Genomic DNA, 24,706 nt, shown 5'->3' with positions numbered 1-24,706 from the left:
AAACTGGCGAATGCTTTTAAGATTTTCCCATTAAAAAAGACAGAAGTTCCAAGTATTAGTAATAGCGTCTAGTTGACATAGACACTTTCAATTATGAAATTCCAGAAACTGAGGTTATCCAGGCATCTACCATGTGCTCACAGGCGCCGTGGCTTTGTCTATTCTGGTGATAGGGAAACCGATATTGAGCCATCAGGCCAGCACGGGCAAAGACCGTCGTGTTTTCAGGAGCATAGACTCAGGTCCTAAGGCTGTTAGTATTGTTCAGCCACAGCTTTTCTTTAACTTTAGTCAACCATAGGCAATGTCATGCTTTTTAACAGTATTTTTATTGCTTTGATGTATAAAGGATGTGATGTGCTATCCTCCTTTCCATTTCTTCCCCATCTCCTTCCTGAGCTTGCTGCTCTCAGCCTTTCTAACACCACACAGGCTGCAAATGTGCTCTCCCAATCAGTCCTGCCCTGCATATTTTCCATTTTGCCCCATTCTGTAGCCTCAGCCCAGCTCACTCATCTCTTACTGAAACGTCAACCTAGACAAAAAGACTGGAAGGTTAAAGAGGAAGGGACTTGGTTTTGTTTAGTATCTTTGCTGGATTTTTATCCCTTGTTTCTAATGTACAAGACTGTATCTTTTCCTTTTTTCCCTTCCAGTCTTTCTACATAGGTTGTAGCATTTCCCACTCAGATTCTTAAAGATTTCTATGGCAAATTGAAGTGGAAATATGATCTTGTGCCACGTTACATTTAGACTTTAGAGTGATACAAAGACAGCTTAGAATGCATTTGACTAATTAAAAAAAAAATCACAAGGAAAGAGTAATGAGATATGTGGATGCTGAAGAATCAGACTGTCACGGAAGGGCAGTTATTTCGGTCCAGCCCCACCAGCGCCGTGATGGTGCTCCCCGCAGCACTCCCAGCAGGCTCCCTTTTGCCTGCCTGCGAAGGGAGGTTAGTACGTTCACCTCTGTCATCGCCTTCAGCTGCATGCTTCTCTCTTCACAGCAGAAACGAACTTGTGCAGTTGGAAACCCAAGAGGCTTCAGGCACAGATGCGTTTTGTAACAAGAGTAGATCGTATCTGATAATTTCATAGGCCTTAGTGTGTTTACTGGGTTCCACAATGCACCTTAGCAAAAAGAAATGTCTTTTCATAGCTGAGACAACTAAGTTTCCTGGGTGTTTTCAGGGTATGTTACCCAGCTGCAAACATCTGTGTGTGCTTTCAGTACTGTTTCACCGATTTTTATGTTATAAAGGGCATTTCTGACCCCATAGCTAGGCTGTTTGCTCATGTTCTTCCCTAGAGAAGGGTTTGCATCACTGAGATTACAGCATGTCATCAGCGCGACATTTTCAGAAAACCAGAATGTTTTGTAACGCCGCAGTCACTTGACTCACACTCTTCCTGTTCCTTTTTCCTATGAAAACTACAACAACAACAACAGCTAAAACTTTTGAGAGTGATGGAGCAAGTTACTGTTTAGTTATAGGGCTTATATTATAAACTCCTGCTAGTGCAGCTTGTCTGCTGCAGATGTCAGCAGCTAATCTGCCTGCTCTGAAGTGCAGGCAGGGGCTAGCGCCAGTCAAGTTCTGCTAGTCCCTTAATGACTTATTTCTGCCTCTGATATACGTTGGGAAAGGACAGATTAAATTTTCCCACAAGTCACGGTGAAAGAACAGGAAATTGCACTGAACTGCAATTCACTGCAATATTAAAAAAAAAATAGTCCCCAAAGCAAAGGAGCCTGTGTAAACCCACAGGGTTCTTCTCAAGCCAGCCCAAGTGCCAGCTGCAATGATGCTTCTGCGGGCCACCAATATACGGAAAAGTTGCAGAATCAAGGCTAAAATCCATTGCACCCTTGTGCAGAAACCTCAGATGGGTCTGGAACCCCATCCACGGTTGCACTCGTTTCAGAGCAAGCTTTGCCTGGGTGAGCTGCAGAAGACAGAATGCTCTCTCCAGCGAACTCTCTGAACTCTGGATTGTATGAAAGGGCAAGTTACACTTTATTTCAGCCAGAGGTGCTCAAGAGAAAGATTTATACCTTTCTGAAACCAATGCCACCAGTACAAAGTGGAACAATGCTTCAACAGTGAGTTATTGACCCTAACTGGGTATCCTAAAATAACGTGATTAAATGAAAGTGACAATAAAAGCATAAACCCAAGTACCTGCCAGTTTTAAGTACCTCTTTTTTTAACTGAGCTTCTGTGTTTCTGCTTTCTTTTATTGTATTTTTCTTTATTTTCTGCTGTACACACAACGCAGGCTGTTGCAGCATGCCTATAATATTTTGGAGACTTCAACAGGAACAGAAAGTAAATACAAAACTATACTTGAAAATAACCAGGTGTTTGTATCTAAGTTTCCTTTAACAAAACAAAAAATGGATTCAAAGAGAGACTTCCAATATCATAAAACTCCACTGAAATAAAAAAGGCCGCAGGGTACAGCTAGGGCACTGGCAGACTTATGCTGAAGTGTAGCTGGACACGTAATTTCTACCTGTGTTTTTGGAAAGCGGTACGTGGATTACAAATTTTGCACAAGCCAGAAGCTTCCTAAGCTATTTGCAACTTGTGTAAAATCCTAAACCAGATGATGCTTGTATTCTTTTGTAGTACTGCCTGTTTTGAAATACCCTTCCTCCTGGGGGATCAGCTTTACTTTGGGCCAGATCCGCAGCCGAGGACTGCCCTTCCAGAAGGACGGTGTCTGGTCAGCGAAGGCATCTCGTTATTCAGTTGCTGGAGAAACACGACGTTATTGTGTGAGGTAGGTGGTCCCAAGCAGCTCCTCCATCTAGCCTAGTGGGGGGGTTGCCCGTGGAAGCCTTCACCAGCCATCTTCCAAGACTCCTACCCTTGAAATCTAGAGGAGACTCCATGAGGTCTGTCTTTGTCTCAGGCTGGGTAGAAGTGGGATGAACATCCCGAAGTAGAGCCTCAGGGTTTGTTTTTCAGGAAAACCCGCACTTAGCGCTACCAGCTTCGTGTTCCCTTCGGCAGCCAAATAATAAGTGCTTGGTCCTAACTTGGCAACTTCAGAGTGCTCCCAAGCTCCAGCAGCGACTGTGCCCTTTGTGCCCTCAAAACTCTCCAGTTTAGCGTGGCAAACCCAGGCGGCTGGGCCAGCAGGCTGAGCCCCGCTTTATTTCACCCTCAGGAGACATGAAGCCACGAGCACCTCAGGCAAACAGCTGAGGCCTGCATGATGCAGTTCCGAGACTCGAGTTTTCAGGCACTTGTACTGATTCTAACAACATCGCTATCATGACAAAAAAAATATTTCAATTTGTTAATCTTTTCTATTGGGATCCTTTGAGGCCAGTGATGGAATGAAACTGAAATAAAAGGCATCAGTTTTTAAAAGGGCTTGGGTCACTCTCCTGATCTTTCACGAATGAATAGATCAGGTTTTCACTTCTTTGCGGAGCAGCACAGGGAATTATTAGACAAAGGTTTGTCTCATTCTTTGAAAATAATTATGTAAATGTGGTATTACAATGCTTAGGGTCTAAGCTGGAATTTAGAGACTGAAATGATTTAAATACAATTTTCCCACCATGTTGCAATATATCCCAAACTTGTATTGTAAATGCACATTTGGTATAAACAGTGCAAGATAAACTGATTTAAGGAACAAGTGGTTTATCGGGGCACTGCAATTCTGTTGGCAGGAGACAGCCCCCTTCCACTCCCTGTCAGAGTTTTGGGAAGAAGTCTGACCAGAAGTGGATCCCAAAAGTGGAGTCGTCTAATAAGCTAGGAGGAACAAATTGCTTGAGATGCAGCAGGACGTGAGTGTGCTCAAGCTGTTCACTGCCTGTTCAGAGCAGGAGCTGCTGGCGGTCTCCAGTATCGGGCATAAAGCCTTTTTTGTACGGAAATGACTGCAGAGGGGAGCAGACCTCGCAATGCAGATACAGGATGGACAGTACAACCATAATGCTAAACTGAGCATCTGTGCAATTTCGAAAAAAAACTGTGGAGAATGGAAATTTTCTGTGACTTCTCCTGGGAGCAAGAGAAGAAATGCTGCCCGGGTGTATGGCACAAGGATCAGAGCCCCAGCTGGCCACGGGCTTTCGTGCTCAGTTCATAGATGCTCCATCAGCAACTGAAATGGGGGAAAGAGACACTGCCCGGAGAATGACCGTTACGTGAAACCTCAGCACTGCGTGTCTTACACTAAGGTGCCTTCTCACGAGTTGTCACTTCCAAGTCAACGGTAGCTTGAGATCTGGCTGGAAAAAACTGACAGTGCTTTACAGAAATTGAAACGTTTTTCTTCAAGAGATAATAAAAAGTGAGATGGATGAAGTAAAGGATTGAAAAACAAACATAAATCTGCCTTAGTCGTAATCATTGGTGAATTCACTAAAACAAAGAGAAGAGAAACAAGGTACTTGAGGGAAAGCAAACCAGATTTTTTTACACCCTCCTTATTTTTATTTCTAGGGTGCTTCAGCCGACTGTTTGAAGGTATTTTCTCAACTGTGAACAATTTGTAAGAAGAGAGTAAGATCTGAGGAGCACATTCCTTCAGTAACCTTGGCCATAAAAAAACACACATCCAGCACATCCAAACTGTAATGTGAGTACTAAGATTTTTCCAGTCACACCTTAAATATCTGAAGATAAACTTTGATGTCCTAAAATAATGCTCGATACTTTTTTAGGCTGTGGCAGCTCTCATTTGATCCTCCCATCTAAGTCCCTTTCTCTGTTCTTGGATTAAAATGTTCTCTTCTTGTTCCTTTGCATATTTTCACTGTAATTACTGAACCTTATTTCACAAATAGTTAATATAAAGTCTAGACTCTAAAGCAACATTAAAGATGACCTTTTTTCAAAGCTACTCAGATACCTAAAGATGCAAATAAGCACTGACTACTTCCAAGAGTATGGATATCTGAATTGGGGCAAGTTTGGTTCCTAGATACTTTGAAAAAGTTTATTTTCCTACTCGGTCATTTAAATATCTTTAAAGGATCTGACCCGAAAGCTCAGTTCTAGTCTAGTGTTATGAGCCACCCTTAGAAATCATGGAGGCAGCCTTCAAGTCCTGCCTTAGTCCAGCTCTGCAGAAGCTGCTGTGCCCGTATTTAAGCATGTAATCAAGGAGGCAGCAGAATCAAAGAGGTGATGTCCGGCTGAAAGACAGATATTAAAGGAAAAAAGTGTGATAGTGTGTACAGAGGTTGTATTTATAATGTGTGTACAAGCAAGAGGCTAAATGAAGGCTGTCTGGATGGCTTTCAGCCTGTGCTTCCAGCATGTGCCTTTTTAACTTCAGCCCCCTGTACGGAAGCGTCGGTGCTCCTGAAGGCACTTCGCCCGCTCTTCTATGCCAGTGGAAACCAAGACTAAAGCAACGAAGCATAGGTGGTTATTTTAAAATGGACCTAAGTATATTTTTGAGACATTAATTTTTTTTTTTTAAAAAAAGAGCAGTTAAAGTCTTTTCTGTGGCACTATATTGTTAACACTAGTTTGACCATCGCAGATGTTAGTACTGTGATACGTCCCTTTGTCAGTGTGATTGTATTAAGCACACAGATTGCTAACGCTACGAGTTTTCCACAGCTTTTGCAATGCCATGGTCACTATTGCAGGAATATGTAAACTTCTGCCTAGTATCTGAAATCATTCCGATGCCATGCTGAAACCTGGAAAATCACATACCTGCACCTTCATTTTCAGTAGGCAATGCGAGTACATCTTGCCTACAATCCCTGTTTCTGTGAAAACAGTGCCCTGTCCCAACACGTGGTGTATTTAATCACTGACCGTGTCTTCATGCAGGTGATAACATTTTTTTGTGTGCTATTTTACTCATTCAAAACGCCTTGGGTCACAGCCCAGGGAGGGATATGCTGAGTGGAGTTATGGCAGGAGTTACCACTGCTCAGCACCCTGTGTTTAAATCTAACTTTCAGTCCCCTATAGCTGACAGTAGTGCTGCAACACTGCCTGCAAAAAAACATTGAGAAATTTTGCCTTGTCTTTTCTGCTACTTTATTTTTGTTTCTTTTTCTCCGAGACGTGCCTTTCTTCATTCCCCATGAGAAACTATGCTGGTTTATTACATGGTTAAATTAAGTTTATGCATTTATTCATTTCATTTTGTCTGGATATACAGAATGGTTTCCTATTTAAGTTGCAATATAGCTGTCACTTAATGAAACCTTCAGAATTTTATTAAGCTGCACCAGTGCTGAGCATGTGAAAGCGCATGAATTTGTCTTTGAATTTGGTAGAATTTGTCTCATAAATTCGGTAGAAACGTTGAGTTTTCCAAAATACAAGCAGCTGCCTATGTCCTCTTGAGTCTGGTATGGGGAGAAATCCTTAACAAACAGCTGGGTGAGATGTGCTGCAGCTCATTTTCAGGCAGATCCATGTTTTTACTGGTATCTCTGATGGCGGTGCAAGTTGGCATACCTTCATTAGGTATCTTTTTGGTTGCTCTAGAGAGCTGTGACAGAGAAAACATACTTCAGTGTGGGCTAGCAGCCCAATTACATATCCTCATACAGTATAGGAACCGATCCCCCTCAACATCTATGGCTCCTATTCGATGTACCTACCCGTGTCACGGTCGCACCGCCGTGCCAAAGCGTAGGTGCACCCAGCGTGGTGTAAAGTGAGAAGTTCCAGGGTCTGACAGGCTGCCACGGTGCCTATATACTGCTTTCTGAAGACTGATCTCCTGACAGAAGGTATTTTTATATTGTTCTACTTAGGTGTACTGTGCACACAGGTAAACAATACTAATATTCTGTGAGAATTGGCATTCACCCAGTTGCAGGCAGATGCATCAGGAGTAAAAGAGGTCAATGCTAATGGCTGATAATGAAACCCATGATGGAAAGATTGTAGATAAGATCCTATAGGAAATAGAGGCTTCCTGGAAGCGAATGTATAATTCCTCTGTCAATCTGTTTTGGTTCTGGGTACTTAATTGTGAAGTTTTATGTCTTCTACCATGTCTGCAAAGGTCAATCCACACATAGCCTGAGTCTACGACCCCCTTGAAAGTCAGCAAGGGCAGATCTCTGCCTGGTATAAATTCTTGTAATTGTATCTCCACACAGAGAGAGAAACGTGCAGTTCATTTGAGGTCCACGACTCATTCTTTTCCCATTAGAGCTGGAAATGCTTTTAGAGAATGCAAATGTCTGCTACGCAAAAAAAGGAAAGAGATGCCTTCCAAATACAGGAGCTATATTTAAAGCCTGTAAATCAGGCGGGTGGATGGCACAGAACTACCCCAGGTTTCCAGGCTGGGGGACTGATCAGATCAGGCAGGCGGCTGATGGGGAATTTTTAATCTCTGAGGAGCTGGAATGGCAGATAGGAAGGAGAGAACAGGATGAATGATGAAAAGCAAACCAGTACCTGCATTTCTGCTTTTGGAACATGTAATTTCACAAATATGTGCCTTGCCTGAGGAGTCAGCATCCCAGTAAGAGGCTGGCTCAACCCACCTGGGAGGCAGAGCAGCAGTTACACCTCCCGCTGGCTGGAACGTAAGGGCTTTTTTCCATACGTGGCAAAATTTCCTCCTAATTCTTGCAGACTAATACACTGGGGAACACCAGCAGAGCTCTCCACAAAGAAGGCTGTGCAAAATGATCACGCTACCCACTGTGAGACTACACCAGTGCAAGCCACTGGGTTCTCCCCTCCATGAGATGAGGTGAGAGGATGAAGAAATCCAAAAGAAGTTTTAAATTCATAAAGCTCCCTAATCCCCATTCTAAATAATCCCTTAGGAAGCTTACATGAATGTAAATTTCATATAATCTCATTGCCCAGGATGCTATCTGCCATCCCAGTACTAGTCCTCAATAGGGCAACACTGCGAATGCAGGCGTGAAAAGCAGAGCACAGGTTTGGAGTTGCACGTGTGCTTTGAGGCTGGGTACAGCTAATGGTGTAGGTAGCGCTAGTCCTCAATAGGGCAACACTGCGAATGCAGGCGTGAAAAGCGGAGCACAGGTTTGGAGTTGCACGTGTGCGTTGAGGCTGGGTAGAGATAATGGTGTAGCTAGCGCTGGGGAACAGTCGAGTTCTTTTCTTTTCCTAAAGCTATTTAACCATGAATGTTTAAGATGAAACTGCAAGACGGTTTCTAACCCTCCAGGTAGTAAATTTGCCAAATGCTCTCCTGTTAGCTGAAGTGGGCAAGTGGGCGGTATAAAATTAGATTTTGACGAATCTCTGAAGGTGCTGTGTGATTTAGGGCACCTAACTCTACATGGGCTGAGTGAAGGCCAGGTGAGAAGGGGACATAAAACCCGACAAGTTTCATTACGCCTTTACTTCAGCTTTACATTTCATAGTTCTGGTTTCTGCTGCCAACTTCTACATGCAGCAGAAGGGTATGCAGCAACATTGCCAAATTGGCAAGAAATTATCAAATCTTAAATCTCTTTCAGTTCATAGGAGAATTTCTTTTGCTTTTTGAAAAAACCTGGTTTGCTAATGGGATGTGTAGGGAAAACCATTCTGATGGGGTACAGGATGGTCATTTATAGTCATTCAATGAGTGGAGCTGAGAGCCTGTAGCTGTGTCTGCCTGTACTTGCCTTTTCTGTTTCACTGTTGCACGTCTACAGCGTGTGCCACGTCGGCTCCTGCTTCTCTGCAGATGCTCAGCATATAATGCACTGAGTCTGGTCAGCTGAGGGTTTGTCTCTGCTAGGATTTGAATTGTAATATTTACCTGTGCTGTCTGTTGAACGCACCTGTAATGCTCTTTCCCACTTTTTTCTCGGAGCAGTAAAATTGCTATCCATCAAGCCAGCTTTTCAAAAATAGTTCAGTAGTTGTTGGGAACTGCACGTAATAAGGATCTCTCTGATTCAAATCCCGAGTCCATACTACAAAGTGTCTCTCGGTAACTTCTGGAGTGCCATGCCCATTTTCAAGCTTGTCTGACACTTCCTGCAGCTTCTAGACTTTACAGAAGTACTGCTCCTACCCACCACTGCTGTTTCAGCCTTGCCTTGTCTGTAGGCAAATCTCTATCTCTGCCTAGGCAAAATATCTACGGCTAACATAGACGGGCCCTGGGCAGTGCATCACACACAGTTTGCATAGATCATGTCTCGTTAGCTCTGGGGAAAAAAAACCAACCCACCTCGTGTCAATTAATTCTGAAGCAGAGCTGAATTATGGGTGGCCATTTCTTGCCAGCCTAAATCCAGACAATCTGTGGTGTTCTCTCTCACACCAATTTCTGTGGCTCATTTGTGTATAGATGTGGACTTTCAGAGGACTCTGAATATTGATTTTGAATAAAAAAGTTCTGCTTAACCTGACTTGCACGTTCTCCTCGAGTTCCTGCAGGGGAACCTCAATGGACCAGGACCTCGCCTTTTAACTCCTTCTTTTTTATGATCCACCTGCTTTTCTTCATGATCTCTGGCCACATGGGCTGACTACAAAGCCAAACAGGGCATAAATATCTGAAATCTCACAAACAACTACTGGAACAGGAAAAATCAGAGTGAAAATAAACAAACAAACAAACAAACAAACAAAAATCAAATAAAAAACCTTGATAGAAACTAGCTAATGTGTGAGCTGGCTTTGAATCTGATTTATTTCATGTGGCATTGTAACACGGTTAGCTATGTAAACAAAGAGCCCCGAACTCTCTCTTTGTGCAGGTTTTGTTTGTGTTTTTATTTTTTTACAAGCTTAAAAAAATAAATCAAATTCATGCTGGTGATCAGGAGTGCAAGAGAAAGTCTCAAACAAAGGAAAAACTTGACAGTGCTAAGAATAAAGAATGGGAGAAAATTAAACACAGAGGTAAATTTAGAGAAAATAACATACATTTAGTCATTACATAACCTTTGATCTAAGGGTATCCTGAAGACACGTGAAGTAAAATAGAAAGTAAAAACCTGGTTGTCTCCAGAAAGAGTTAAATATTTGTTTCTGGCGAAAAGAAATAGACATCAAATCACGGAAAGGAGGAAAAGGGAGTTCAAAATGTAGTTTAAACATTAGATGGGGCCAGTAAAAGAGGAGGGAAGAAAGATCCAAAGAGCTGAGGTTAGGGGTATGATATTTAAAAATGGTAATGTAACAGTGAACTGTAGCAAGGCTGCGATACAGGCAGATAAGGATAAGAGATGAAAGAGAAAAGGGAATGGCTCCAACGAAGATCCTAAATGTCAAATTGAGAATCTCAAAAGTACAGATCAGAAGGGACCACAGACAGACGGAAAAAATGGAGACACCTGAAGGGAGAGAAAGATTATGTGTTTTATTACCAGTTCTCTCAGACATCCCAGGCGACTGCTGGAAAAAGCACTGCTCGCACTCCTCCACGAAAAGACAAGACCAAAAAAAATAGACATACTAAATGACCTTGGCTAAATGAAGCACGGATTTGGGAAGGCCACTAAATACAGCAATGGAGAAATTAGGGCCCAAGATCACGAGTGTGTGTATCGAGGGTGATACTAGCTGATACAGAAGATGATTCAAAAATACCACCTGCATAAGATAATATTAGAAATAGGGAAACTAAGGAGAAAAGCAGCTGGCCAGAAGGTTGTGCCAATGATCCTAACATTAACACTAGAATTAGCAGGGTATCAATGACTATAAAATGATAGAAGACAATGGATGAAAAAAGGTGGAAGAGAAAAGAAATACAACTTTGAATAGCAAAATACCATGTTGCATCTTTTATACAGCCTAGAAGTATGAGGCACCAGCACTGCCAGAAGCAAAGCAGGGGTTTCAGTATGTTGTCTCCTTGTACGCGTGACACGGTGGCAGCCCCACCACACACGTCTCAAGAGAAGTGGCTGACTTCAGGTGAGAAATCCAGCAACTAGTTATCACACGTCGAAGTAATCCTTCCTGCATAGCGAGTGTTTTGCAAGAACTTCTCCAGACAGTAGGGCTCTTCAGCTTTGCTGCTGTGCAGGGCCCAGGAGCGCCAAGCCCTCCTCCTCCCCTCCTGGGATGTCTCTATCAGTAATCCTGGGTCCTGCAGAGTTTCCAGAGCCGATCGATGTATTACGAATGGTGTTTCATCCCACGTTTGGGGTGAGGTTGCACCACCCCACCAGACCACAACTTTCCCAGACAGATGAGTCACTACCCCCGTAACTGTAACCAAGTGCTCGCACAGGCACACAAAGCAACGCAAACGCAGAGGTGGAGGACAGCCGCCAGCCCTGGAGCTCACCTCCCCAGCGATGCGGCCGACCGCCTGCGTGCAGGGTGACAATTTGCATGGGTTGTAGCTATGTGTGCAGAGAGGGGATTGACCTGTTCCCCTCGGTGCTACTCACACAACAAGGCTGGAAAGCTGTGCCAGAGGTAGGACGGCACGAAAGCTTAGGAAGAGCGTGCCTTTCAACCGAAACGTTTTAAAACACAGTAAGGCATTTAAAAAATTGTAAATATGGCACCTTCTCACTCAGCAGATGTGGTAATTCAGCATGGTATTTGTTCACTTTACTGATCGCAGTAATTTGTAATTTACACTTCTCCATTCCGCTCAAGGAGCAGAGGTGACACAGCTATGAAAAATTTGGCATACGCTACTGGTTTTCCCACTCTGCCCTAACCCAGAAGTTGTACGGTTCTAAATAGACCAATACCATTACACAGCTACAGTTGTGACAGAGAAAATACATCTCAAACGGAGCAACTGTACTAGCAATAAGGGCAATGAGCTACACCCAAATTAGTAAACTTACAGAACAATGATGTGGTTATACCACAGTGCATTACAGCAGCAAAAGGGAATCACATGTCTACATGACACTGCTTTAGCAATATAAAAACTACATGTAAAAACATAGGCTGTTGGACATAAAATTGTTATCATCTGTCGCCAAGATCTTTCTATTGTTAATGAAGGTATTGGTAGAAGTGCGCTATCACTCATCACATCACCAAAATTTCAATTAGATTTGTTTGCTCCTGAATTGACTGCGTTTTGTTCTGATTTTCAAGGAAGAAACACCCAAAATAGGCATATTAAAACACCTAGATACACATGACTTCCTCGATTAAATATAAAACCTCTTCTCTGGTGACAGCACCATTCAGTTCCTGATAAGAACTTTGCAAAGTCTTCCTTTAACAACGGTGTCCCCAAAATAGGAAGCACCAGCTTTTTATTGATATGAAAGGAAGAAAATACGGTGAAACGCTGTCATTGCGTGCCACGGTTGCCCAGTCACCCCGTTTTTTAGTTAGGTGTTGAGCAGGCCAATATTCACTCTGCCATTTCAATGCACACAACCACCAAAAAAAATCTTGAAGGTATTTTACCAATATTTTAAGGTTATAATTTAATGTAGATGTATGAAAATATTGCAGTTAAAATTTAAAACCACTGAAGATTCTGAGTGTTTGAGACTGTAATTCTGAGGACTTACATAATAATGAGAAACCATGGACTTAATTACTCCCTCAATTACCTATTTATCACAAATATTGGGTATATAGGCACGTATAGATTGCTGTCCTATAAACCCCTGACCATCCCCTCTCTTCTATTTTTGCCTAAGGATGCAAAAACTTGTTAATTTCCTTTTACCAGAGAGAAGGTGAGTAACCTTTGAGTAACAGTTGTAAAAGAAGATGTAGTTTTATAGATCTGAAAGGTAAATAACCAGAACTGCACACAACAGTAACACTCAAAAAAAAAAAATCAGAAACACTGTAATATTTATTAAAATTTTCAAATGCAGATGTATTTTGAAAAGCATATTTGATTTTACAGGTTACTTGTCTCAAGAATGACTCTGAGGATGCTTTTGATTATACGAAACATACTTTCCAAATATTTTTTTCTATTTTGGCCTTTTTTGGAAGTCAAGTTATATTTTTAAAACTTTGTATTTTCAGTTCACACTTCTAGAAGTCACTTTGGGTTACTGAAAGTGACCTCACTGACTATGCCAAAACACAGAATTATTATCTAACCATAGCGTAAAGTAGAAGAGCATATAGGAAAGAGCACACAGTTGTCCAAATGAATACCTGAAGTATTAAGCAAATGACAGCCTTAGTAACCTGCCTTTTGTAGAGAAGGTTCTTCTTTTTAAATATGGTGCTGTCTAAAGCAATATGCTCTCTCTCCCTCCAAGATACCGCCCCAGATGCGAAAAACCAGTGTCCTGGTGCTTTACCTAGATAATGTAAAAAAAATCTCTAGCTCAAACTGTGTACACAAAGTAACATTTACATAGCGTACCACTTCCTTTTTCACTGCTAGCATTTCGGATCTGAGGAGTCTGCACTTCCCTGTCAACAAACACCTGAAACAGCAACAAGCTTCAAAATGGATTTCACATTCTCTGACTACAAACGTGACCAAAATCCAAGTGAAAAGAACTATTTGGGCTCCCAAACGGTTTTGAAAGCTATAGCATTAGAATATGAAGTGTCTGACCTAAAAAAACCCAACAGTTTCAGTGAGCGCATTTTAGCTTGATTTCCCAGAATGAACTAGTAATCTAGGAAAAAGTCATATATTCTCTAAAGATACATGATTTCGATGGATTGTATGTTTTTTAAAGCAAGTTCCACAACTCACCTTCAAAGTCCAGGCCAAATTAGTAAATCCTTCCTGTTGTTCTCATGAGGAAATCTCACAGCCCTTAGTAATACACTTCCCTTGTTACCAGCTAACATTATTTCCCGTTTCCTGATTATCTGAGCTTCATCTTGCAAAGATTACACTTCTTGTAGATTGAACCCTTGTTTAACCAAGATTTGCTGCTTACTTATGCAGGTCTTTCTCACTCGGGTCCAACACTTTCACACTCAAAGTTCTCTTAGAAGGAAACAGAGAGTTTCCTCGTCTGGATCCCAGGCTAATGAGGTCCACATGGAGTCAAATCTTAAAAAGTATGCACATTTACTGTATGGCTAATAGAAACTTTTCCCTCAACTTGCCTTTAGCAGGAGAAGCTGTTGCAAAGAAAACCATACATTTTAAATCAAAAAATTACTACAGGAAAATTATCCATAGGGCTCTGTGGGATTTATATGAACTTCAAACAAGTTTAGCCAAAATAAAAAGTACTTTTCATAAGCTTGTTCCAAAGTATTTAAACAAGCAAAATGTGTTGATTTATTTGACACAGCTTCAGAATTTAAAAGACTTTGGATTTGGATTTTAACATAATAATAGTTAAAAGAGATAACGCAGAGGGGTACTTCTTTCACAGAATCAATGTATCTCTGTGTGTGACTTCATGTACTGGAATTTCAACAGAAATATCTTATTTAATCAGAATATCCTTTGGATGGAATTCACATCAGATACTTCATAACAAGAAATTTTTTTTTTTAGAGGTTCTAGTAAAATATTCATAAAGTTTATGTATGCCATAGGAATTTTCTAACCCCCTCCAATATTTTCACTGTCTTCCAACATTTTCATATATTTTCTGAAATGCTTTTATAAATGGATAAACTGTCTTCCACTAGCAAGAACAGCAAGAAAACAGTAAGAAAAGTAAAGCTTTAGCCAAACTATTTATTGAACTGAAGATTCAAACAAGCAAGAGATTGTTTCTCATGGTTTAATTATAAGCACCATAATAGATTCTTTATTACATAGATTTCCTAAAGGCCTTCCATAAAATATTTTCTTCTTCCTCTAATTTAGAAAAATTATTATCTCTAACTTCTGAAAAAAAATAAATTGATAGATACGGAAAATATTTAAAACAGGTTTTGAAAAAAAGTCACAAGCACTATGTCTCATATAAATGGAGATTTTTGGCTCTGGTATGATTACCATTACTTGAAATGCATACTTGAAGACATGTAAATGTACTGTGATTTGCTCAACTTCACACTGCATTCATGCAAACAGCATCCTTGTTAAGGGTACTTATAATAATAAACCACGTTGGTGTGTTGAATCCTACAACAAAGCCTACAACTGTAGTAAATTATAAGAGTCAGTAAGGTTTTGAGTGCAGATACTACACAGGCTGATTTTTTCCTGTATTTACCGTAGCACTACATGGAGTTGCACAGAAGGGCCTACCTGAAATCCAAATACCAAAAAGGCTGAAAGGGAGAGAATGACCTTCCTTTTTGACCTCTTCAAAGGCTATGTAAAGGTTTGTTTGTCTTTTGACTCTCAGATAAATGATTATGCCATTTGTGTATATTCACACAGGAGCAGCTTAAAGAAAACAAAACGCATCCAAATCTGCTAACTTTCTGCTGCAAGAATAAACTATGGCCAGAATTCTTGAACCAGGACAACCCCCCCTTATTTTAAAAAAACCCTTAGCTCTCAGAAGTTAAGCATGTATTTTCTGTGTTATTCAATTTTTTAAGTATCAAAAGCACCAAGCTAACACTTACTGTTCCACTGTCAACAACACCTAATACACCAGTGAAATTATCAATGTGAAGAAGTGCTAATCTCTTCCTGAAGAAAGGATTCAAAGTGGGCACTAGTTCATCCAGAGTGCACCAAACTGCTTGAAGCATGGCTTTTCCCTCCACTGTACTTACTACAGTTATAATTTTAAAGTTTCAGCTCATTTCCACTCTCCAACCCAAATTTCATGTTCTTTCCTTGTGATTTTGTGGAAACTTCAGTCCATAGCCTTTTTCACAATTTCCAATTTCTTTCATTAAGCACCTGAGCAAGACACACTAGAGAATATTGCAGCAATACTTGTTATTAAACCGCCTATTTCTGTTTACTTATATAATTCCTGTTTTTTTCAATTACATACTTTCACAATTTGCTAAAGTATTTATTTATATGCTACATGTTGAATAAAATTCTCCAGGTCAGCTAGGGAATCGTGAAGAGAATCATCTGTGTCTTGACTTCTGAGAAACTTTCGAAGGGTATCTAAAGCACTCAAAGCTTCATTTTTTGATGGTAAAGGCTGTTCAGCTCCCTGACATCGATCACCTTCATCCTCATCTTCATCACCAGCAAATGTCCCAGCTTCATCTGATGCGCTCTCTTTGGCACACATCCTTTCATTATTTGTGGGCATTTCATAAGTTAACAAGCCGTCATCTAGAGCCGCATAGTCCTCCAAAGATAAACCTTCTGGAAACTCCACTCCAGCTGCCTGTGCATGTGCAATCAAATCAAAATGGCTTTTAACCTCTGTGTCATTACCATTTGCCTTGGTTTCTAATTTGAATCCTGCTTCGGAGTAACTTTTTACTATAGTCTCTGGTGTTACTTCCTTCCAGCACAGGTACAACATCTCTATTGCATCAAGAAGAGACAGCATAAACTCTTTATTTCCTTCTACACAGTCAACAAATCTCTTGATAAGACAATGCCTGTATTTAACCTTCAGACTTCTGATAACCCCTCGTTTTGTAGTTACACATGAAGATGAGTCTGGAGGAGAGAACACTAATTTGACAGACTTCAGGTTCTTTACTTCTGTGTGAGCTGGGAGAGAATCAACCAGAATAACTACTTGTCTCTGCTGTGCTTGAAATCTGTGATCAAGTTTATGCATCCACTGTTCAAACAGTTCTGAAGTCATCCATGCCTTATCATTTGCTTCATAATCCACAGGTAACGCCTTCACATCTTTGAAAGGCTGTGGACATTTGTTTTTTCCTATAACAAGCAAAGGAAGTTTCTCAGAGCCATCCATATTTGTACCCACCACTACGGTTATTCTCTCTTCACTTAGTTTACCTACAGAACAAGTTTCCCCTTTAAATGCAAACGTGTTATGTGGTAACATCTGATACAACAATCCAGTCTCCTGTATATAAAACACGTTTTTTGGCTGAAAATCATTTAAATAACCAGGAAGAACATTTTGGTACCAAGGAGTTGGAGCATCCACTGCAGTAGTAGCAGCCGCTTCTACGGGCTGACCTCTGAACACTAAACCGTACCTCGACTTGAAACGGTCGAGCCAGCCATTGCTGCATTTAAAATCACTGTGTCCGAGCTTCTGGGCAAAATCGTTAGCCTTGAGGCGCAACATCGGACCGTTTACAGGCACATTCAAGCACTGAGCAATTCTGTACCACTTCATCAACGCCTCCTCCAGGTCGGTATAAAAAGCAGTCCTCAGCCTTTTTCTTTTAGGATCAAACCGTAGGGATTCAAAGGCTTCCAAAACTTTTTCTTTATTCTTCATAATTGAAGACAAGGAATTCTTCTTGATGCCATACTTGGCTGCGATGTCTGCCTTTTTCTCGCCGCTCTCCACAGCACTTATGATGTCGATTTTTTCCTCGATAGATATGCTTTTTTTCCTCCTCACAGCGGGGGCGGGCAGCGGGCTCCCCGCAGCCTCTGCCATGGCACCGAGCGCCGGCTCCAGGCGGCTCCCGCCCCAACGCTGCCGGCTGCCGGCGCCCCCGGTGCGGCGGCGGGTTTCCAAGCCGCCGATCTCAGGGGCACGGCACCTGGCAGGAGCCGCAGGGCCTCCCACCGCAGCGGGCACACACCCGCCGGCGCCACAGAGCTCAACCCTGCCGCCGCCTCGGCCGGGGCGCAGGCCCCGCCGCCAGCACCGAGCAGCGGGACCCCAGGCCCAGCCCAGGCCCTGAGGAGGGGACAGCCCGCCCGCTGAGGGTGGCCGCCACCGCAGTGACCGCTGTAACCCCGCCCCGCCTCTGGGCACCCCCCCCCAGACCCGGGGCGCCCCTCCCGAGGCTTCCGCTGGGCGGCGGTAACACACAAGCGGCGGCAGGGCCGGGTAGGGGCGGGGATCGGTGGCCCCGGCTCTGGTTGCTATGGCAACGGCTCGGCGGGCCAGCGACCATAGACACGGTCGCTGCAGGCTAGAGAGGCCGCTTCCCGCCGCGCCTTCCCCGGCGAGGCCACCGTCAGCCGCCTTTCCGGCCAAGCGCTTCCGGCTCCTGCGGGTACCGGAGAAGGAAGAAAATCAAAGCTGGAGAGGGGGCAGCGCCGCTCCGCCCGCCTTCCTCCTTCCCCCCCTCCCTCCCTCCGTCCCGTCCCCCGTCAGCACGACGTCCCCGTGGCCGTAGCAGCGCCGCCGGCAGGTGAGGGCCGGGCCGTGGCCGGGGCGGGCTGTTGGGCCCCGGGGCCTGGGATGGGGCCGGCCCTGCCCGGTGCGGGGGTTGCAGCGGCGGGGCGGGGAGCGCCGCACCTCACCGGCCCCGCTCCGGCCTGTCCTGTGTGTTGCACCGCGGGAGCGGTCTCTGCTTCCTCGGTCTCCCGGTCAGGCTGGAGGTGTGGGCGGCAGGGCCTGTTGGCGGCGGGGGCGCAGCCCACAGCCCCTAGCGAGGCCCTCTAGGGGCTGTGGGCTGCCCCCCCGCCGCCAACAGGCCTTGAGCGGGTGCCCTTGCCTCCAGGGTCGGGAGCGAAGGCTTGGTGGAGGAAGAAAACTCGAGGTGCCGCATGAATTTCGTGCCCCTGGGACTTGGTTCCACACCCTGACAATTACTGTTTGAAGTGCTCCAGTTTGTCTGTTGCAGCTGGCTTCGCTGTTCTTAAAGACATGGAAATACTGTGGTGGTGTGTGACAAGCGGGTGTTGTGTTTGGTATTGTTTACAAACTAGAAGCAATTCTTCTAGTGGTGCTTGTAGGACATCCCTGATCTATCATTTTTCACTGAAACCCCCTCATAGCCTTTAATCTTGCATCCCCTGAACTGCATGTAGGTTCAGTGTCTAATATGTGCTTTTTATGCTTGGTGGAACTGGTAACGAGGAGTTCACACTTGCAGTCAGTGGCTTTGTTATGTAGGTGTTGATTCTGTAGAAAAACATGACAAAAGGGCTCTTTTGCAGGGCTGGAGAAGGATGTTATTTGATCAGTGCAACTCCAAAACTAAATGGCTGTTTAAGTCATATATATGTTTATGTATATCTGTATGTACACACACAGAGATAGTTAAGACCGCAAGAAATAAGTAATACAGAAGAACATAGATTGGCAAAATTGGAAGCGGAGGCAGTATCTTGATCAACTGCTTCTTTCTGTTTTGGTAGAAGTTGAAACTGTAATGGGAGCCCATGCCTTAGCTAAGCTGGAGACAAGCAGAGCGTTAAAGCGTTTAGGGGCAGGCTGACCTGGAGTCGGGAGTACGGAAGTTCGTGACAGCAGCCCTGTTCTCCGGTCCTTATCTCCATCATGTCTTGATGCAAGTGGAGCAGCCAGTGAGTTTCAGCATGAAGAGGAGGATACGGTGTGATTGCAGCAGAAAGCGTTTAATGAAGTTCTTTAAATTCTTTTCAAAACGCAATTGATCTTGACAAGAATTAGTGATAGTGTTCTTAGAAACTGAAATTAAGAAAACGTGTTAAATCATTATTTTCCACCAGCACTTGCATTTCCTGCAGTATTACAAAAACTTTTATTGCTGATCTATGCAGTGGAGTAGTAAGACAACAATAAAAGTGTGTAATAGACTTTATTTGGACAGAAGATATCTTGCTTTTACCTTATTGGCAGTTAACTTCAGAGGAACTCTTAAATGAAGGAGCCAGTGCGTCCTGCTTAGAAAAGGAGATGTCATTGTTGAAAATCCCATGGTTCTCGTTTCTGAGACCACAAGTCATTTACTTATGTAACATAACTGTGTGAAGAATAAACCCCTTATTCAAACCGAATTTATTGTTGATGACATGTAATTCATATTTGCATGAATAAGCAAATATGAATTTGCCTTTTTTATGAGAAGTCCATAAAAGTGCTCTTATAACCACTGATTGTAATTGGCTTGATGTCTCTGAAGTCTTCATCCTAGAGGAAGTTTAGTATATTGATTTTAAGTTTTTGATTTGCTTTGCTTTGTACTTTGCCAGTTAAAGAAGTGCTATGTAAATCCCTAGGGCTTAAAAATTGTGTGGTTTTATTTATGGTGAGCAGAACTTAGCATATCAGATTACAACCTCAGTCATACTTTTAAGGTGGTTTAGTCACCCGGGGGGGGGGGGTGGGGGGTGGGGGGGTGGTGAAGCTTCTCAGTCTGTTTCTGTCCTGCTCTGGTGCGGTGTTTGAGTGGATTTGCAGAATTGATCTAGTGGTGAAAAAAATGTAAATCCAGAGGGGCAGGAGTGATGAGGGCAGGGGTGCAGGCTTATAAATTCGTGTCAGAATATGGATCAGGCATGTTTTTTCCAAGTAGAACATCTCTGAATTGTAATTGCAGCTGATGGTAATGAATGCCTTGGTACACTGAACAGTCACCTAGCATGTTCTAAAGTCATGGCTACTCAAAAAAATAAGTATGCAGAATTCATACCGTACTGAAGATTAGCAAGCTCTTATAAATAATGGCCCTTTCTCTTGACACTTGCAAGGGAAAATCGGGAAATACTGAGATAAAAAAAATCTATATGCATTTCTGCAATGGAACCCTAAATACAAGTAAAATATGTATGTAGATGCCATGTTTGTCACAATTTCACGTGAACATCTTAACTTCTGAATCCTCAAAACATGTAGAAAGTTTTCATCCTTACAGCCAGCATTTGATCCCCATTTTTTTAATACAGAAGCAGTCATCAAGGAATTCTGTAGTTAAACTAGAATGCGCAGTTAAACTTCTTACAAAAGCCACTTTGAATCTCCAGTTTTCCCCTTCTGATGTTTTAAAGTCAGTGTGATCCTGCAGAGCTACGTTGAAAGTGATGATGCTGCTCTCAGGAAAAGAATACTGAACGAAAAATTGGTGGGGGAAGGTTGTAACACACATGGTAAATTTAATCTGGATGTTAAAAATGAATTATTTGTCTTTATGCAGTGTCTTCTACATAGGTTTGTGAGGTGGTTCATACCTCTAGATAAGTTCATTAATAGCTCTTAAGGCTATCAAGAAAGTATTTTTGCTGTTTGCAGCATTTAATAGGTTTAAGCAGCATTACCATGGTGTGTAAGTTCGTACGTAAGGTACAAATGCTACTCTAGGATCACCAAGTAATGTGGTAAAACTGAGGTATGCATTGTCTTAATCAGGACTGCACTACGAGATGTATTCAGCTTCTTGTTTGACCAGCAGAGCAAAGAAATCGCACTTGTTCTTCTAGTCCATAGTGGAAATTTTTTATCCATTCAGAAAGCTGTTAAGCACGGAGGTAGTTTTCAATCACAAGCAGAGTTTGGACAGTACTGTGTGGGAAAACGGCACCTCTGCTGTACAGTCTTTCATATTGAAAAGAATTATAGAAAATTAAGAAAGATTTATGAAGAAGTTATATTTATTAATTACTTTGAAAGGAACTTTGTATTGGTTGGAGAAAAATCCAATTTCATTCAGTGATAGCCCTGAATGAATTGTTTTTCTGGAGAAAATCTCTTTTATTTTATGTGTTTGGCTTTCCAAAGTCAAGTCATAGGTTATTCAGTGTAATGTGATCTAGATGATTCAGTTTCTCAGCCTTTGTGTCCTTATTTTATTTCCTTTGTCATGTGAGCTGCTTACCTTATCAATTATTTGCTTTAGTTAAAATGTTTTATAGCTTAGGAAATTGAAATACAATATAAATATAAATTATCTTTTTGTGATTTTTCTTGATCTGGTATGTGACTGAACATGTATAAAATGGTGCAAGACTTAATGAACTGAAGTCATGTGTGATTATACTCAATAGTGACACACTCGGTTTAATTTTTAATGATCAGTTGTCTCCTCCTTGCAAACAAATGAGTGAATTGGTGTCGCTTGTAGTTGCCAGCTCTTTGAAATCAAATTTAGATAGTTTTCTTATTGAAGCTATATTAGGTATGTAACTTTCTTTCATGATCGCTGTATTCACAGACTTGATTTCTTGCGCACATGCTCAGTGTTACTGATTTCCTTTGGCTCTGTAGGTGAGAAATTTTTTTGAGAATAAAATGAAAGGGATTCTGTTTCTAGTTAGGCACAACATATTGAACAGCTTACTAGGTTCCAGTGGCTTAGCATCCGTATAAACTTGCAACGTTCAGACAAATCTCATGTCTTAACAGAATTGTGATCTTTGCAATGGTAGGATACAGTCAGTGTATTGTTGCAGGTGAAAGTAAATATCAGCTGAAGAACCTTGTTTCACTTCTTGGGTTTTATGTTGCAAGCTTAGCTGTCTGTGTGGGGAAGGTTGTTTTGGCAGGGGAAGCTTGTGCTGGTCTGTATTCCTAGTCTTGGTTAGGTTTTGGAGAGCTAAAGACACGGTCGCTGTCAAAAGAGGGGAGTTTCTCTTTGCTTTAGCAGAACTCACGAAATAAACGTTTCTGAAAGCCTACTTCTGTTTCTGTAAGCTGCAACATCCAGCTTCTTTCACATCAATTAATGCATGCCAAACCTATTTTATTTTCAGGTATGTCAGAACACAGCAATGAATCCACAACACTTGATGAATCTCATCCAGCTGCAGAAGAGGTCCAGTCTGACTCTGAGGTGATTGGGTGATAGTTATATTAGTGTAAAATCAACCAATCCCAGCAACAGTTTCAGACTGCCAAAAATTCTGATATATGTAGCACAGTGAAGTTAGTATGGGTATATGAGTTTACAGATATTATCTGAATGGGTGGGGTTGGTTTTGAGACCCTATTAAGAACAATGCAATTAATTTGTAACAAAAGATTACTTCAGCCAGTAGTCTGTCTCTGTGCTGTGGTGCTTGTTTTGTAAATTGGATAGATTTAGGTGTGGCAGAGGTTCAATTGTTTAAATAATGCAGGAAGAAAGGGTTGATATTTAAAAGGCAGCAATCTTTGTGTAACCTCAGTATAACAAGGCATTCTATCTGCTGCTGGAGTGGTGAATCTTTTTTTTTTTTTCTTTTTTTTCTTGGAAGCAGATACAGCTTGTACATTCTTTGTGGGAAAGTCTGTGACTTTTAAAAATTATGATCAAATTTTTAACTTTCCAAATAATATTTAGCCAATTGGATGTGTCTGGGAGGCTGTTTCAGAAACATGAAAAGTGTTTCCCCAATTGTGAGTAAGAACGAAAAAAGATGATGCTGACTTTATCACTATCAGAGTTTCAGTGTCAGTGAAATTTTTTTAAACTTTTTATAAAAACAGAATAGCAATTTCACAGATACTTAGCATATCTCCAAAACTGAGATTTGTAAAGGGAGGTGTGTGAGGAAGACGGTGATTAAGCTACTAAAGGATGAACACTTACTCAAAATGTCCAGCTGAAACTTCATGATTTTCTGTAGTGCTTATGTCACTCATGCCTAATACATCGATACAAATTTAGGAACCTCTTTAGATTTACTTTAGGCTCTTCCTACATATGATAAATTTTCTTCTGAGGATTCAGTTTCTTTATATAGTTAGTTTAAATCAGCTGTGGGCTACACTTGCCAGAGGGACACTTGATTCGGCAATCATACTCGTGGTTTCAACAGAAATACTGTTGTGGTTTGGTGGTTTTGTTTTCGCTTGGATCAGTAAGCTTACTGTGACTGTGTGAGGTTGCAGGAACATGCATCCAGAGGTAAAGAGAAATGGCTGCTGGTTTTGGCAATAGCCTACAGTTTGAGTGAGTTTTTTGAGATACTGCACTGCTGAAGTAAGCTGATGCTATGGCTGAGAGCAGTCCTTCATTTTCGGTAGTTTCTAACTGCGTTACTACCCCTTGTGTTTCACGGGTGAAACCGTTGCAGCTGTCTAATGAACTGTTTTGGAGAACCAAAATTTGAGAGGAAAAATTACCCATCCTCTTTCTGGGCATAGGTCACCTTCTTTTAACCTGCAGCATTTCAGCGATCTTGTTTGGTGTACAAATGCATTGTTCTGGCCCAGGGAAGAGGTGGGGCAATGTGGAAAGCTGATGGGGGGAAGAGTTAGGGGTAAAGGGCAGAAAATAGGGCAAGAACTTGTTCTTGGCAGCAGTGCTAGATTAGACTGTTGGCTAAAATGCAGTCCGTGCCTTCTTGTTATGGCTGAGCCAAATAGCAGTTTATCCCGCTCATTTTTCAGCTGCTCGTTTCATGTCTTTGGTGCTTGTCTGACCTCACTGCAAACTGATTCAGCTCAGTGAAACTGGAAAATTGACGTGGTGAAAAGGTCTACTGCCAGGCTAGTGAGCTGATTGCGTTTACTCTGTGGCCGGGTGAGTGGTTGGGAAACAGAACACTGGAAAAGCAGAGTGGTGAAATGGCCTTCTTTCATCAATGGGAAGTGGTGCTTCCATTCAGGTGTAGCATGAAACTGAAGTTAGCAAGTCATTTTTTGCTTTCTCTGAACTTGATAAGTAGGTTTGACTCAAGTAGGAATACCTAAAAAAACGTGAATTGCTTCTAGGTTGTCTTAGATTTCCAAAGTTGTCCAGACAAGCTGATGAATCTTTGTTTTCTAATATATGTATTTATTAGAGACATGTATGTATATGCATGAGCATGTATATCTCTGAATAAATGCATAAACATGTATCAGTGTACAATGTTGGCAACATAATTTGAGATTCTTGATGAGAAGCACCTAAGCCCAATACTTGTTTTGCCTTTACTTAAATTTGGAGATGCAGTTTTGTTTGTGATCCCTGCCAAAGTGTTTCCCCTGATGGTGTGTGACTTCCCCTTGACACCGTGTTTTCTGATAATTTTCAGAAAGAGGAACAAAAATAGTTGTGTTAGCTTATGCTGACGTTTCAGTATTGCAACATTCAGTCCTAGCAGGTAGCTGTGACAGACCAAGCATTTTGAAAAATACCTGACTTTACCATGTTAAGTAGAAGTGTAGTTGCTAGTTTTGGAGTTT

General features: G+C 42.0%; 2 protein-coding genes across 5 annotated transcripts in view; one reads left to right on the top strand and one right to left on the bottom strand.

The window, feature by feature from the left end:
* Nucleotides 1–12,757: 12,757 nt before the first annotated feature.
* TIGD4 (tigger transposable element derived 4) lies at nucleotides 12,758–17,751 on the bottom strand. Its single transcript, XM_056336685.1, has one exon. The coding sequence runs from the start codon at nucleotides 17,336–17,338 to the stop codon at nucleotides 15,800–15,802; it is 1,539 nt and encodes a 512-aa protein (XP_056192660.1). The 5' UTR covers nucleotides 17,339–17,751; the 3' UTR covers nucleotides 12,758–15,799.
* Nucleotides 17,752–17,908: 157 nt separating this feature from the next.
* Nucleotides 17,909–24,706, top strand: part of ARFIP1 (ADP ribosylation factor interacting protein 1) — a 44,103-nt gene continuing 37,305 nt past the window's right edge. The window contains exons 1-2 of one of the 4 annotated variants that reach the window (XM_056336705.1): nucleotides 17,909–18,044; nucleotides 22,306–22,385. In XM_056336705.1, coding sequence (XP_056192680.1) covers nucleotides 22,308–22,385 — 78 coding nt within the window. In that variant the 5' untranslated portion in view covers nucleotides 17,909–18,044; nucleotides 22,306–22,307. Of the gene's footprint in view, nucleotides 18,045–22,287; nucleotides 22,386–24,706 lie in introns of those variants that run through there. The other 3 variants (XM_056336722.1, XM_056336697.1, XM_056336713.1) reach the window with 3 other exon arrangements.

This window comes from Falco biarmicus, chromosome 1 (assembly GCF_023638135.1).
Source record: "Falco biarmicus isolate bFalBia1 chromosome 1, bFalBia1.pri, whole genome shotgun sequence".
NCBI lineage: Eukaryota > Metazoa > Chordata > Aves > Falconiformes > Falconidae > Falco > Falco biarmicus.
This window is presented reverse-complemented; position numbering and strand designations above follow the sequence as displayed.

Excerpts from the sequence above, each read along its gene's own strand:
- TIGD4 (XM_056336685.1), bottom strand. The coding sequence starts at position 17,338 with ATGGCAGAGGCTGCGGGGAGCCCGCTGCCCGCCCCCGCTGTGAGGAGG.